General features: G+C 39.7%; 1 protein-coding gene across 1 annotated transcript in view; it reads left to right on the plus strand.

The window, feature by feature from the left end:
• Window positions 1–441: 441 nt before the first annotated feature.
• LOC117304833 (scavenger receptor cysteine-rich domain superfamily protein-like) overlaps window positions 442–17,220 on the plus strand; it is a 46,030-nt gene continuing 29,251 nt past the window's right edge. Inside the window, exons 1-2 of the mRNA XM_033789448.1 lie at window positions 442–772; window positions 12,743–13,039. Coding sequence (XP_033645339.1) covers window positions 12,961–13,039 — 79 coding nt within the window. The 5' untranslated portion in view covers window positions 442–772; window positions 12,743–12,960. The remainder of the gene's footprint in view (window positions 773–12,742; window positions 13,040–17,220) is intronic.

Raw genomic sequence — 17,220 nt, forward strand, 5'->3', positions numbered from 1 at the left:
CAAAATAGACGTCACATGCCATAGCTACGCCATTAGTTATCGTTGTTGATCATTATGTTTACACTTCCAATTATTTGTTGAGTGGATTCGTATTCCCAACGCTATAAACCGAACAACGACTCTAGTTTTAACTTCCCCGCCTTTACTTTGTTGGCTTTGGAATTGGATAGTGGAAACGGGTCCATCCATGTTCGATTTTGAAGAAAAAAAGCCAATGCCTAATATATTATTAAACATGACTAATTAATAAAACCCTTATCTAGTCCATGATCACCGCAGCTGTATCATATAATTATATATGCATGTACATGTACACTATGTACACATTGAAACCGGTACCGGGTTCGCAACAAGTGCATTTGCAATACGAAAATTGGCTGACAACAAAAACCTGATCTGTTGCCACACAGCGTGTGTCACACATGGGTAATCTTTCTGAACTCCAACCGTATGGAATGTATGTCGTGTGTGTTGTCTGGCTGCTGTACCACTGTGTGCACAAACTAGTACTAGCACAAAGCACACATACCACAAACAATGGAGATTTGGGCTAATAATGCATGTCCAGTCGTAACATCAGTCTGTTGATCGTGGTTCGGAAGTGAAGATATTTCATAGAAACAACATCTGTTCACAATCATCGTAGCGAACTTACTTATTGTTGGTACTAAGGTCACATCTCAATGTTAGGATTGAGCAGGCTAATTCAACTACATGGTAACCAACTAGCAGCTGCTGAAAGAACACAAACCTACTAGTACCACTTCATCAGGTAAGCATTGTTGTAACGAGGGGGTCTTGACAGAAATACTCACACTCACAGGTTCTCTATGGGTCAACCACTCGGTATCGTCTGTATACATGTTATATAGGGTTCTAAACCAAACACACCACATCATGTGTCGTCCGTCCGTCCGTGCGTATACACTTCATGTAGGCTACCAGTGGAGGTAGAACTGCTTGTACACATGTGCATGGTTGGTCCTTGCCCTATGATTGAATCATGGAGGAATATGTTAATTTTTTTTTCTTACGTAAGGAAATCGGGTTAGGCTTATACAATACATACTGGTATAGATGATTCGGGGTGCATTTATCATGTAGGCCTACGTTAATAACTTTATCATTTTTAATGGATGTACCATGGAGCATATGGAGGTATGTAGATTGTAGTGTTGAGTTCCTTTTTACAGCTCCATGGTCGTCCTAACCATAGTATTACTATTAGAAATACCCCCGTGCCTTAATTAAGTTTTAATCAACTCCTAAAGATAGTGATCGTGGGGCCAAAGAGACTATCTTTGTGAAATCGACCCCAGCCTAAGGTCACCAAGCCTACTAATACTACATGTACATGCACACCGTGTATCTACTTCATTTTAATAGCTCCATACTAACACTACCCAGGAAAGCAGTAGTAGGTACATGTATAGGGATAGGGAGGTAGTGTTGTAGGGCTTAATTATGTAACCATTATCACTGGCCATTATGAAATATTTTGGTTATAGGTAGTAGATGAAGAATCGAGGTAAGGATGTATCGGAGTACTTAGTATGCAAAGATTGATTAATGCCTAAGTTTCGTATGGGTACCTGGATCAAGGTACATGCTCTGGCATGTGGATAACCACTCAATATGAATGTTCATAATTGTGTCGTTAACTTCTTCCATGCTTCAACATGGTCCTACTCCTACCTCGGTCCTCCATCTAGATGTTCTCACTGTTGCCATTTTGGTTGAATAACTAGGTTTGGACAAGGATCAGTCAGACGAATGTACCACATGCCTTGAGTTTGTGGTTATGGGTGTGATTGTACAGAACGGTTACAGTCCATTTTGTAGGTTCACCTGTTGGTTTCGCTCTATCCTTGGTACAATGCAGTTATGGGAATAAATACTATTGGAAGAACCTTATTGGGGAGAGGGCTACTAGTGACAAGTGTAAAAGTCTCACGCTACTAATTTCCGGGGATAACCTAGCCTTGCTCAAGGCAGTCGAATTATTCACTCCGAAAAAAGACCGCCGCTGTATAAAAACCCACCCGTTTTCACTGTGCGTAACATCGCACGACACGATGCCCCCGTACACTATCCGCATGCGTCGTCCGTCCGCATGCGGTTAGTGGTACGAGTGCGGATGACTTGTGTGCACAGTAGTCCAATGCCCCCGTACACTACCCGCATGCGTCGTCCGTCCGCATGCGGTTAGTGGTACTAGTGCGGATGACTTGTGTGCACAGTAGTCGTACGATGTGACAGTGTGTATACGGGTGGGTCATGCGGTGTGATCGCACGCACCACGCACAGGGTATACGGGTGGGTTTACAGCGGCGTCTTTTCGGAGCGAATAATGCGACTGCCTTGAGCAAGGCTAGGGATAACCAACAAGTACGGAAGCGCGATTCTGTGTCTTCAAGAGTCAAGACACCTTTGATAATTGTCAAAGACCAGTATTTTCACTAGGTGTATCCCAGACATTATGCATCCTATAACACATCTGTGAACATTTTGACTCAATTGGTCATCGAAGTTGCAAGAAGGGAAAACAAACATTGTTGCACCATATAATGTGTGCTTTCAGATTTGTGTGACTTCAGGACTGAAGTCTTTTAATATTTAATTTAGAAACTATTCTTTCTTAAAAACTACGTTTTTCAGAAGGATTCGTTTCTCCAATGTTTTATACTATCAACTAGTTATCAATTTTCTATGCCTGGTTGTATGACGTTGTATGGCGTATGAAGGACTTGGGGAGCCGGGGCGCCCTCTACTCCAAACAGATACCCAATGTGTAGTGTACCACAAAACGGTAAAACTTAAAGTTTAATGCAGAAAATACAACAACTATAAGTACATAAAGCAATAGTTTTAAGTACAAAATCTGAATTAAGATTAACAAAAGATCACAAAACCAACTTTTTAAAGAAAAAACAATTTCCATAGCATGAAATTTCTCTTACAGAACTGTTTTCTTGTGGGCTCAAGATGTCCTCAACTATATAAACCTCTGCTCAAAACACTACTCTTCTCGTCATCTTCAACCTAAAAATAAACAACAATGCATAAATTATTTAATGCACTCAATACACACAGCGAGTGAAAGCCCTCCAGTCATAAGCAGGCAAGGCCCAAATAAGGAAACAAGCATGAATATTCATAGCGTCCAAAATAAAAATGGCGAGTGGAAGTGTTTAGGCAAGCCCTGCTATAAACAAAAACTAAGTCTTAAACTCACACAACTAGCGTAGTTATACAACCATAAAAAGGCCCTAGAACTTCCTGAAGAGTAAACATCCCTAAGCAAGGGAGCCTGGACAGCTAGTTCACTAAACTACTCAACAACTTAACAATGGCCTTGACATAAAAATGATAAATCAAGAGATCAAAAGGAACGAAAACTACGTAAATGAGAGAAAACTTAAGAGGCTGTAAAGGAGATACGGCGGGAAAACAAGTCTAAAAAGTACACCCTAAATAGACAACATTTACTGAAAATTAATCTACAATACCAATACAATAAAATCCAAGCTTACCACTAGACTTCATAGTAACTACAACAAGTCATATAACGGCCTTCAAGGTGAAAAAGAGGCACTTTCTACGGGGTGATTCGATGAAAACTAATCACTTCAGAAAACTTATTGGCGAAAAGCACTAGGGCAACACGAGAGGGCGCTAGACCAAAAAGGCGTAACTTTGGGGGCAGAGATGAACATAACACTTAGCATTGCCTAGGACTAGTCCTAAGTTAGGACTATCTTTGTGAAATCCACCCCGTCTCGAATTCAACCATCTAGACGCACACAACTTCGTCTGACAAGGGTGCTTTTTTCTTTCATTATTATCTCGCAACTTCGACGACCAACTGAGCTCAAATTTCCACAGGTTTGTTATTATGCATATGTTGAGATACACCAAGTGGGGAGACTGGTTTTAGACAATAACCAATATTGTCCACTGTCTTTTAGGACTCGAGACTTGCACAGTATATTATTCTAAACCTCCAAGGGCCGATTTCACGAAACTTTACGCAACTGCGTAAAGTCCACTTGCGCAACGTTTATAGCGTAAGTTGCGCCATAAACGTTGCGCAAGTGGCCTTACGCTATTGCGTAAAGTTTCGTGAAATCGGCTGCAGGACGGGATACTTTCATTGTGGCTTTCACGGAATCTCCGTCACGCAAATATTGTGTTAGATCCTGGTATCTTACGTCATCGTAAAAACACCCTCTATACAGTAAGTAAGAAAAGGTGTGAATGCTGTGTGTTTATGATATTTAGGTTTGTGACTGCTTCCTTGATTAATGTCTACACAGGTCAGGTTCAGGTCTCGGCGTATTCAAACGTCAATCATAATTGTTGCGTCGATGGATACATATAGGATAACCCTGCAGGAGGGCGTGGGTATAGTCTAAATGAACAATACACACATGCTAGTCATAATTTATGCAGGTTCATACATGTATTGAACCTTGCCCGGTACAACAAAACAACAACATAATTAACTAGCTAGGTATATTTCACCTATGATAGCCCCGTAGTGATAGCGAACATCATTTTAATTTTAATGGCGGCAAGCATCAAACTGCACATTATTTGCATCAATCACAAATCGTTACTGTCACGTGTATTCGCGATATGTGGTCAAATTCGTAGATATTCAAGATTGGGGCACAATTCATGGTTATGCAATTTGCAAAATGGGGTTCAAACCCTAAATATTTTTAAAGTATTTATGTTGGATGTCCGTTTCTAGCCACCGCACGTTTATCCCAAATGGAGGGTGGAACTTTGCCCACATCCCATAAAACAACCAGGATCTTGCCGGTTGGTTGCTATTTGTGCTGTTGTGCTGAATTACTCAATAATAGAATATAACATTAATACATGATAGTTTTCAGAAATGTTTGCTTGAAACGATGCGATTGATTATAGAGTCATTTGGAATTGACTGAGATCCAATGCACATATATAAGTTGTGCCATTGCAGTTTATCAATCTCATATTTGTACACTGTATAGGCTACTCATTGTTGTTTTACTTCCCCTTTTCTTTGCGGTTCATAAACTTTCGTACCAGTCTCTAGATAACATTGTTTTTTCTTTGGTATACCTTTATCATGCTGTCTCCATCTTGGACATATTCTTTGTGTCAAATAACAATAATGAATGTTTATATTCATCTTGCATTTAGGAAGCAGACTAGTTTGTTCTTCCAGCCTCGGTTTGGTAACATTGATATGATTGGGAGAAATTAAAGATGGCTGCACCATGATAAAGGTATATTACGACCTTACAAGGGCAATGTATTTTTAATTATTTTTACACCGCAGCGAGGGATTTTATACTGTAACACTAAATTCATGTCTTTGGATGAGACTACGTTATCAATGAAACGCCGTTATGCACATGTTTTATTGGATGATTATTTCAAAAAGGGAAATTTAATTTTATTATTACAACGCTGTTATGCGCACCTCCCCATTTTATGATTCTACAAGCATTGCAATAAAATGGTGGCCCTGAATGCACATTAAAAAGTGTAGACACATTGGTAATTGTCGAAGACCAGTCTTTTTCACTTGGTGTATCTCAGCATATTCATGAAATAACAAACCTGTGAAAATTTTAGCTCAATTGGTCATCGAATTTGCGAGATAAAAGACGAGAAAAAGCACCCTTGTCACACGAAGTTGTGTGCTTTCAGATGCTTGATTTCGAAACCGTAAATTCTAAATCTGAGGTCTCGAAATCAAATTCGTGGAAAATTACTTCATTCTCGAAAACTACGTCACTTCAGAGGGAGCCGTTTCTCACAATGTTTTGTACCATCAACTGCTCCCCAATACTCGTTACCAACTAAGCTTTTATGCTAAAAAAAATTAAAGTAATTACTAAAAGTGTCCACTGCCTTTAAACATCGCCAATATCTTTGCAAATATTTGCGATGTTGCAAAATATTATCGCGTATTATAGTTGCGATGTCGCTTATTGTCAAACATACGCTTATATCGTATTATCGCATTCTGAAAATACTTACGATGTACGATGTGCCTTCAAGGCCACCTTAGATATATGCTAAATTACATTTCTATTTTATGTATGTGAATTTGTTTATTTTGATTTAAAGACACTGGACACTTTTTCAAAGACTAGTCACAGTTGGTGTACCTTAACATATGCATAAAATAACAAACCTGTGAGAGGGTGAGCTAAATCCGTCGTCGAAGTTGCAAGATAATAATGAAAGAAAAAAACACCCTTGTCGCACCATGGTCACACGAAGATGGTGCTTTCAGATGCTTGATTTCGATACCTCAAATTCTAAATCTGAGGTCTTAAAATCAAATTTATGGAAAATTACTTCTTTTTCAACCTTTCCCATTAATACTCGTAATCAAGAAAGGTTTTGTGATTATACATATTTTAAGTAATTACCAATAGTGTCCACTGCCTTTGGCTTGTGTTTGTATTGGCTACTGTTTCAATCGAGGCAAGTTAATTTCTCTAGTATGGGATAATGCAGGTTTCATCTGTATAACATAGCCCATCTATCTTTCCGCATAATTTATGGAGTGTTGTAATTCCTTTGTTCTACTGTATCCCACTGTTCTGATAATGCTATTCCATACGCTAGCAGAGTTTTAGTCTTGGTGCAAGACGTTTCTCGTTTCCTTTTCACGCACACCGCGGCCAATTCACCGACAGCGCGCGCGCCGACCCACCTGACTGTAGTTCACTCACCGCCCCGGAGAAACGTCTTAGTCCGTGTGCATGTTTGAGTTATGTGACCTCACATACATATTCAACGTGTGGGTCAACAAAATACTACGCACGCGCACAACTGGAAACGGACAAGCGGGCCAGCCTGGTAACTTGCATGCACCCGACGTGTCGAGTAAAAGCCTCGCTGCATCATGCTACGGCGGGAACCCGGGGAAATACACACCATGTGCGTTTTGTTGTGCATGCAAAGGCGATCACTGATCTTTATGTTATTATTAATTAGAGATCAGCGGTTGCGATCGATTGTTAGAGGGAAGAAATTGTCAGTCAATGAAAAAATACTATAACAATATTGCTGACCGCATCGGTAAGACTCGAGGAGTCGAGAGTTTTATTTGCGGATGAGAGAACTTGTAACTTGTATGAGTTTATTTGCACATTATTTCGAAAATAAAGAAAGATATCCTGCATGGCTATCGGCACTTAACTATAAAGCACAGTTTTGGGCGAAAATTGTCCTCCATTACATGTCACGTCTAATTGTGGCCAAGTGCGTCGGCAAAGGATATGTCTGACATGTACATGTGTACCTTCTTGTACACATGCACACAGTACACAACCGAATGCCAACGAGGTGTTGTGGCTGGGCTTCTTATCTTCGCGAAGACGTGTCAAATTACTCATATTATGCTTAGATATTTAATGGTGGTCGACCACCGGTTGATTTTGACCAAGCTGTGTGAGTATGATACGGAAGTTTCGGATGTAGTGTTTAGTTTTTTCTGCATAAAAAGTACTTTCAGGCACTGTGACCCTATAATTTTGTTTACCTACAAAGTTCCCCTTTGGACTAAGACTAAAAATGCCAGAAAATCCCATGTTCGTGAACATCGATCTATTTTTGTTAGCTCTGTTGCTAAACATCCTCGTTCATAACATTTTAAGATTCCATTCCCCTCAATTAATTGCACTTACAAAATTCTCAAAATCTTCCCTAAAAACGTATTTTAGGGCAAACTAAAATTCGCACATCGTTCAGCAGCAATCATGTACAAAACTTAAAAGACGAACGTAAATGTACAAGCCCTACACACCAACTAACATACGAGGAAGCCTGGCTGTTTCTGGTTGCGTTGCACCAAAGACGTACAGATACCAGACTGTGGGAAATTATGCTGATACTGCTACGTCAGAGTAATGCAGGCCTAGCGCAGCACGGCATGATTGGAATGTGCTCGGAATTTCCCGAGCGATCAGCACACGGACCAAGACGTTTCTCCGGGGCGGTGAGTGGACTATAAGTCAGGTGAGTCGGCGGTGCGCGCGCTGTCGGTGAATTGGCCGCGGTGTGCGTGAAAAGGAAACGAGAAACGTCTTGCACCAAGACTAGCAGAGTTTCGGTGCACCACCCCTGATTAGTCTAGATAAGACTGTTTTACAGGAACACGAAACAATCTGGATAGTTCTCAACAAAGAATTGTTCTTTATCTAAACATGGAGGACGAAATGACCGCATCGGAAGTACTCGATATATTTATATACAATACAATTGTAAGGTATTGTTTGAAGTAAAGTTAGCCTGAAAACGATTGTGTAATAATCACAAACGTAGGAAATCAAATGGAAGGAAGTTCTTGAACTATCGTTGCTAAGGTTATCGCTGTCATTACTAAGAGGGTTTTGACCGCTGTTGGCACTGGTTTCGATTTTCTTGTAATAAATCGATTTAAAAAGCTTTTTTTTCTTTTGCAGTATAAGTAGCGGTAATTAAAACGGTGTCAGCACTGTCACGCACGCAAGTTACTGAATAAAGGGTTGGTTGGAAATTAGCGTTTAGCAGTATACACGCATTGACTGGCAATTAGGTAACTAGTGTACGTCTATTCCCCCGAGGGACTTTGAGTGACCAGAAGAGGGACCTATTTTCCGTGGCCGAATACCAAATTATGCCAGTCAATATGTGTTTTATAACACAGCTCGGTCTTAAATGTCGAATAAGAACAGAAATCTGGAAAGAAAGGAAGTTTTGTAGTTGCAGTTCACGGTTCAAGGGCGCTGTAACCGGGCACTATTTTCAAAGACTAGTGCCCGCTCAGGTACTAGTTCCCGCAAAACACGCGCGCGCGATCACTAGACCTTATTAGCTCATCACACGTGACCATGTTTCAGCCAACCAGAATACAGAACAAGCAAGAGGTGTGTTATATAGTTAGTGTCTGACAACGCCTAGCAGGAACAGTCTACTTTGTCCAGGGCCTCGTAAAATACCTTAGTACTCACACTTTTGTATTGTGGAAGATAACCGAAGCGTCTAAAAAAAACTTGCCAAATTTTTGTTTTGAGAGGTGCCTTCTTTGGTTGAAGCGTTTTGACCTAAATTATGCTAAGGTCTGCTGCTTCCAAATTAAGTCTGTCTTTATTCAACCGTGGAGTGTGAATTTGGCCGACATATTTGGCCGTTGCATTGTATAATCCCTATGTAAACATGTACATGTACATTTAAAAGTGAACCAGGTCTGCACTATTTTTATTACCGCTGGTTTTTCCCCTTTGTTGTTATGAACTTCCCCCATTCACTGCGCAATTTTCGCGCGTGTTAGAAATTATCGAGTTCCTTTGAGAGGCGTGTTCAAATCGGCCATGTTTAGGAACTGGAACCTTGGGGTGACTATGTTGGATTATTTACCCTTCCCCAACTCTATTTTAAGAAGATGGCTGCCCATATTTGATTCAACTTGACGAAATAAGTGTGAACCAAAAGTTGTGCCGTAAGTTGTGACGTGGGGTCACTTTGACGTCACATGGGCCCTTTAAATTTGCTTCCGCACCATGCGGGCATTTTCCAGTGCCGCATAATACTTAAAGGCTTTATTGAAAGATTAGTAGACCTAAAAGGTCAGGGGTTAATCAATTAGATTTTGGTGTAAGTCCGTTTTTAGTGGTTCCAAGAAAATAGAGCAAAGTTCGGGGATTGTTACGAAACAGAGGACCACAAGGAACTCAGTATGAGAGGCAAGTAAGTGCTCTCTATGCTGTGTCTGAAATTACGAACATTATGAAATACTCCATAAATTACAACAACATTCTGATTGCTGCAATTGAAATAAGCTTTACTTGAACACGTACAAAATGCACGTTTACTCTTTGCACTATTTGCACATGCTCCGAAAACTGTTATCCACCATTATCCATCTGATTGATATAATACGCCCTTGAACTGCACTGTGTAGTGACAGAGCCTGTTGCTAATCTTCAACAATGGTTTGGTACTCTGTATTGAACGATGAACTGTAGGGAGTCATATCAGTCAATACCCAAGGACGTGGTACCTGCACAGACTCGATATGGCTGGATATTCAACCACTTATTTGGGCCATTTAAAGGATATCCGCTCTCCCACCGGATGGGCGGATTTCTGTTTTACATTTTGCTTTAAGTACAAGGACTGGATTATTGAATCTCTGTGTACAATCATGGAGGAAGACGTGTACAATAGACAATATACGCTATATGCATATAAATAAACTGTACTGAAATTCCAATTTTTGGTAATTTGCACGTGACCCTACTGATGAAAGGTGCAGTTTGTACCCGGGGGGGCAATTTTTATGGAGCTTCTTGCGCACGTTGTCTGTAAATCAGACCAAAAAATTACTATAGCCGACCAAAATGTATTGTTCTTTGTAATTTTACCTCGTTGTGTCACATAACACTTTGGTCTATGTGAGATTGCACCATTCACCAGAATGTATCATCACAGTTGAGATAACTTTTGTTAAAACAATAGATTCACCAGAACCACGCACGAGATCAATGAATCCCTCGGTACATTGTGAAGTGTATCAAACTTTGTCGGGTTGTTCTAAAACCCCCTCGACCCCCACGACCCTCCGACGTCCGCCCCGTGTTCGAAGTTCGAAGAATGTCCCAATTCCGAATTCATAAAATGTCGCTTTACGGCCGAGTAAGAATTAAGTCCCCGATTTAGAATTCAACAGTGTGTGATCCGTGACGCAACTTCCTTCCACGACTAGGCTTGACTTCAAGTCTGTGACTGCGGTTATATTTATCTGCATCATCAGCCACACAGAATTGGGAGTATTTACTCTCCGCTTCCGCACGAGACAAGTGCACACCGATTGGGGACCCCAAACACGTCCGTGTGGCCATTCGGTCGGTCGGGTCAACAACCTTGAGCTCCGCTTAGAGCAACTAGTACACAGGACGGGAGCGATCGGCCGGAAATGGGTCCGTCTGATCATCACGTAATGAGTTGGCCGTAATCGTACTCGGGTGAAGTCTAGGTTCCTAGACCATTGGTGTTGCGTGGTCACACACAACGAACGGTCCGATTATGCACGGCAAAAACTGTACACGCTTGTAATGAACGAACGCTGGCGGGCGCTCTGTTTCTCTAATTTCCGGATCTCCCCATAGACCTTTTCGCAAATACCGGGGCGCGCGCGTAAAGCTTGGAATTAGGTGCATTGTGGTCTAGCTGGTATCCAAATTTGATCCATATATATCCCACAATGCACCTCATTCAACAGTCTGCGCTTGCGCATTGGTATTTGCGATAAGGTCTATGTCCAGCACCGGAAATCAGAGAAACAGAGCGCCCGCTAGCGTTCGTTCATTACAGTGTGTGACCACGCAACACCAATGGTCTAGGAACCTAGACTAACTCGGGTGGTAAATGCAGTTTCCCAGTTGGGTTAATAATCTCGGATCGGCCAAGAGATACACGTGGAAATGCCGCGGTTTTGTATCTGTACATCGTAATTGCCACAGGCCCGATCTCGGCAGCCAATCACGCGAAGTTCGCTTCGTGCATACTACGTGTCTCGTACGCTGTGTTGTGATCTGCGAGGCATGGTAGTCGATGTCAGCAAACAACATTGTGTGCGTGATTGGCTGAGGTTGTGAACTGTGGCAATTTCGGTGTACAGAAAAAAAGATCGCACAAAAGTCGATGGTCGAGGGGGTCGTGGGTCGAGGGGGTTTTAGAACAACCCAACTTTGTCCGTCATAATAAAATGGGTGGGTCTAAGATCTTAAAGGAAGATCTCGATAACATTGTTAACTCGGTAGAACTCTTGTTTTTAAACATCATTAATTCGTTTATTTTTTAAGCCTGTTGAACTTTGTTCACTGTTCGCTTTTGCTTTATTTTATTCAGTGATTTTCTCTTACCATGTAGTCATTTAAAGACTGGCGTTCGACTCCCTCTATAAATACAAGTGCCCTTGATGGCGTGAGCACGCGGGTGTGTGTGTTGCTGTTTTGACTGGCTAAGATCTGGGCCTTTTAAAGTATTCCAAATTGGTTGTAAAAGCCAAAATATTAACCTAATATTAAAACTGAGGGATGCTTTACCTCACGCTGTGATTTCTGGTTCTAAAGTCATTGCATTGTTGCAATTGATTCTATCACCTGTTGACATCGTTTTATTTGTATAACTGGGAAATGTTTTTGTTTATTTAAAGGCAGTGGACACTATTGGTAATTACTCAAAACAATTATTAGCATAAAACCTTTCATGGTGACAACTAATCGGGAGAGGTTGATGGTATAAAACATTGTGAGAAACGGCTATAGTTTTCGAGAAAGAAGTAATTTTCCACGAATTCGAGTTCGAGACCTCAGATTTAGAACTTGAGGTCTCGAAATCAACCATCTAAACGCACACAACTTCGTGTGTTAAGGATGGTTTTTTTTTTTTTTTCAACAATATCTCGCAACTTCGACGACCGATTGAGCTAAAATTTTCACAGGTTTGTTATTTTATGCATATGTTGAGATACACCAACTGTGAAGGCTAGTCTTTGACAATTACCAATAGTGTCTACTGTATTTAAAGCCACAATTCCGTTGAAGTTTTCATAGAATTGATCATACCACCCGTCTTGGGTATTCCCATACACAAGCACCAATTTGGGCGCTGATTGTTTTTACACGTAGGCCTGTATAGATGTTTCAGAATGACACATTTCCTCGTTATCTTTGCAATTCTGCAGGTTTGAGTGTTTCCTTCTGCTGTTGATGCATATTTATGTGATGTTGGAGGGAACCAGTGATTGACTTCCGTTCACCTCGGCCTTGTGCCACATCCATCTAGCTTGGTAGAAATCAGGGAAGTAGTAGAACTTCACAGCCTGGTTGGTTCTCACTTGGCTCCACTACCAGAACGTATAAGCCTTGAGCAAGGCAATACTGTATTCGATATTGCATCATCATGACGTCGCATCAATACAGAACTATTTGCTTGGTGTTGCTGAATATTGGACTAACCGTTTTATCTGGGGCAACGGATGGTAAGTTTTGCACAGAATCGGTCTGTCAAGCTCATGGGTAAACATTTTATGCGGTATTTTTTCTTTTCTGTTCTTGTTAAGTTCCTCTTTCAACGGTTAGATAGTCTGTACAAACGGATAAACATTGATCAATCGCTTGGTTTCTCAACCCGGAATTAGTTTTACTGCGACAAAACTGATGCAAATCACGCCCATTCTTGGCCGACATGTCCTGAAATTATAGGTGTTTGTTGAAGGTTAAAGTAAAGACAATTTTATAGGTTTTCGTTTGAGGTATTGCACGACAAACACAACCGCCAATGGTAAGTGGTAGTTATTTAAAAAGGGAAATTAATTGTCCAGATCCTGACCTCGTGACATTATCTTACGTCCATTGCATAAATCGTGCATTGTTCATGACATGCGAATGTTTATGTGTGTTTTTCGTTTTGAAACGGCACCATCTGCAAAAGTTGGTTCACAGGATAAATTATCAATATTAACAAATATTAACAAATATTTATATAATATGCACAAATCGGTACTATACGCCGTTCGGTTTGTGTGGAGAAAAATCAATCGAGTCTTACAATGCTGTGAATAAGTTTATTGCACGCTAAGCCTATTCTTTAAAAAGAAGATCAAAGAAGCCTTTGAAAGTTTCGTACTAAATTATTGAAAACGGCCTTTCGAACGTGAATGGGCAATGGGCTATATTTTCAAAGTAGGCCTAAAGAATTATAAAGGTTTTTGTTATGTAATCGCGAAATCCAGACCGGGTTAAGATCGGGTTAAACAGAGGTTAAAATGAACCAGTTCAATCTGTTCTTTCCTTTATTAAGAAACCATACGGTCTGTCGCTAATAGATGTGTTTAACGGTTAAGTTGTTCTGTTTGTTGAAGTTTCAGGCTACGGATATAAGGCCTATATATTTCTGGCATGTTGAAACGATTTAAAAGGGTGTCACATGATTGGACGAGATATTCATAGGGTTGGAATCATCTTGAACTATAAATTTGTTTCATCCTGCCCCCACAATTGTGATTCTCGAAAAGGGTTGAACGTGTTATTACCGTAGCAGACAAGCCTTGGGTTTCGTTGCTTACCAAAGAAAGATAACATCTTAATGGCTTTACCGTGAGAAAGGTTGGGAGTTCAAGGATTCAACGGCCTATGGTTCAAAAGTGAAACAAAAAAAGTAGTAAACTTAGAGTATGGTTACATCAGCGTGAATTTGACGGAAATAAACAAATTGAATAAGCAAACAAAACATTTGTTTTTGCTGTAGCTAAACACCAATGTGTCACATGATCATGATGTTGTCACTGATTATACTCTTCTTCTGACAATGTTTCATTATCGCGCCATAAGCTGAAAGCTGGTGTTAGATAACAAGAAGTTTGTTAACACTTGATTGAAAAGTAGTTCATACATTACACATGTTGACAATGTAATAGATACAATTGTGAGTTTACAAAAGAAGTTCAAAATATACACGTGGATAAGAAGTTTATATAAACCTGTAGATAGAGTGGTGGGTTTATCAAAGAATTTTATATTAAAGAGTTGGGTATAATATGGCCTTACCTTTCTATCCAAACCGGACCTTCTTCAGAGGCAAAAAACAAGTACAAGCAAATACATATCCATACATAGAAAAAGAAAGTGGAAAGGGATTATAAGGGGAGGATCCAGAAAGAAGCGGGAAAATTATAGCCAATTAAAGTTTCTATTTCAGAAACAAAATGGTGTTTATATATAAAGAAGTTTATATAAATCAAGAGAGTTTTTTTTAAAAGCAAATAAAAAACAACTCAATTCTTATTAAAAAATTAATATTTATATAGCTCAATCATAAAAATTATCAAAAGCATAACACCTAAAAACAACAATAAAATATGGGGAACAAATCACTTTAAATTGATGCGTGCATGTTAGTCTTTCAAATCTTCAATCTATCCACAGGGTAAACGTTCTCATTGTATATTGAGTAGGAAAACGGCATTTACGCGCTGTGGTATTCAACAAAACTAAGATAAACTATGTCAGAAAAAAAGTTCCTCGAATAGTCCCCATAAATATAAAAGCCAACAACATGACCCGTGAACAATTATGTTGATGCATCCTTATATATTACTATTGATAAAACAGTGACTGGTTGAAAGTCATAACAGTGCAGGTTTTAGCTCAAACTCGAACGATGGAGTTCATTCTCAAAATCTCGTTATCGAAATCTGAGACTTTTCTGTCACAGGTTGTTTTAATAATAGTGTGCTCTTGTGTCACCACCTCACATAGTTTACAAGTCTATTCTAATGTTGGTATTGTTTGTAGACCTATTACGCATATGATAAGTTTATATCTTTGGAAACATGAGCGGCTGTTTTGCTTTGTTTTGTTTTATTCAGATGTTCAGATGGCTTGGGTCTATGCGCTCCTCACTATTTGCGATAACATTGATGTATTCGCATAATCAAACAGCGTTTGAAAATGTTGATATTTTCTTTTGTATGTTAAACAAATTGTTGCTTTGTTGGTGGACCCTAAAAATATGAAAATGCATTTCCTATCAGGTCACTCAGTTCAAAGAGCCGTTTCGAAGCGAAATGTTCATTCGAAATAACCATCATGGCATTCCTCAATTACACAACCACAAGCTTTGCCGTGTCTTCAAAGGCGAGGATGAGACGGGTCAAGTTCATCGATTAGATCTAATGAAGTTTTTAAAAACCACACTTTCTAAAACGTTTCTTTACCAATGCATACCCGGTATCCCAGTTTCACTTTTAAATTCAGATGGACCCATGGATTGGAATTTTCAGTTGAACTTCCATGTTGCTTTGTGTATTAAAGCCATTGGACCCTTTCGGTAAACAGTGTTGTCCAAGGCCCACACTTTGTGTACCACAACTTCTATATCAAATAACAAACCTGTGAAAATTTAGGCTCAATCGGTCATCGGAGTCGGGAGAAAACAACGGAAAAACCCACCCTTGTTTCCGCGCGTTTCGCCGTGTCATGACATGTGTTTAAAATAAATCCGTAATTCTCGTTAACGAGAATTTATATTGTTTTGCTGTTTTCTCAAAAAGTAAAGCATTTCATGGAATAATATTTCAAGAGAAGTCTTTCACCATTGCCTTCTGTAAACCCTGTAAGTTATTTGTAAATCTGTGAACTTTTTTTTTTTTTTTTGAACCGAAAGGGTCCAATGGCTTTAATCTTTTAGTGATTTGTCAATGACGGTTACACAAATAGTGATACGTTGAAATGGAAGTCCGGTCCTCTTGGTGACATGTACAACAACTTTCTCTTTTTGTATTTATTCAATAATTTGTGTTTGTCGATCCACGATAAAGACACATCCTTTGTGTCAATTCCGCTTCCTTAAACGCAGTTTCTATAAACAATAAACTCGAAGGCAGTGTTCTGAATCTAACTAAGGTCACCATGAGCTTCCGGGACCTGCGTCGGTTCTTTTTATTTTGTAAAAAAACACCCCATAAAACATATTGGTAAAATAACTTCATCCAACACTTGCCATTACATGAACAAATAAAAATAATCTTACAAAGAAATCGGTTAAACATGAGAAAATGAAACAATATTGTATCTTACATCCAACATCCGGTTCAAAGTGTCAAATTCCGACCTATTGGCCTTACGCTGACGATGTTACGCAAACTGCGTTTGACTGCACGAAGTTCAATAGGTACTCATAAATACCTGAGACAGTTTCTCCATTTTGATTGGTTGAGAGGACATCACGTGGGGGTGTTTAAACGGATGATATAACCACAGCCAGAAGTGTTTAGACACAGTTAGCCTATGTGTGACCCCTAGATCAGCATATATACAACTTGGATTTCTGACGTTTTAACCCACACCATGCTATTGTTAAATCGCTCCATTATTTTGCACGAATGGCGCGATGGGTACAACTATATTCACCCAACAGGTGAAACTGTCATATAATATCTACAGGAACAAAGTAAATGACGTCAATGACGCCATAGACCATATTTGTTTTGAATACAGGTTAGAGATACGCATGTAATACAAAATGATCGTAAATACTTATTCCACAAGTGAACAGCTTCATTGTTAAATTGTTATTAATAGCTGAGATGTACAAAATGTTAGTTAACTGCACTAGTCATTTAAAGGACACATTGGACACTTTCGATAAACAGTATGTCCA

Source organism: Asterias rubens, chromosome 21 (assembly GCF_902459465.1).
Source record: "Asterias rubens chromosome 21, eAstRub1.3, whole genome shotgun sequence".
NCBI classification, from domain to species: Eukaryota; Metazoa; Echinodermata; class Asteroidea; order Forcipulatida; family Asteriidae; genus Asterias; species Asterias rubens.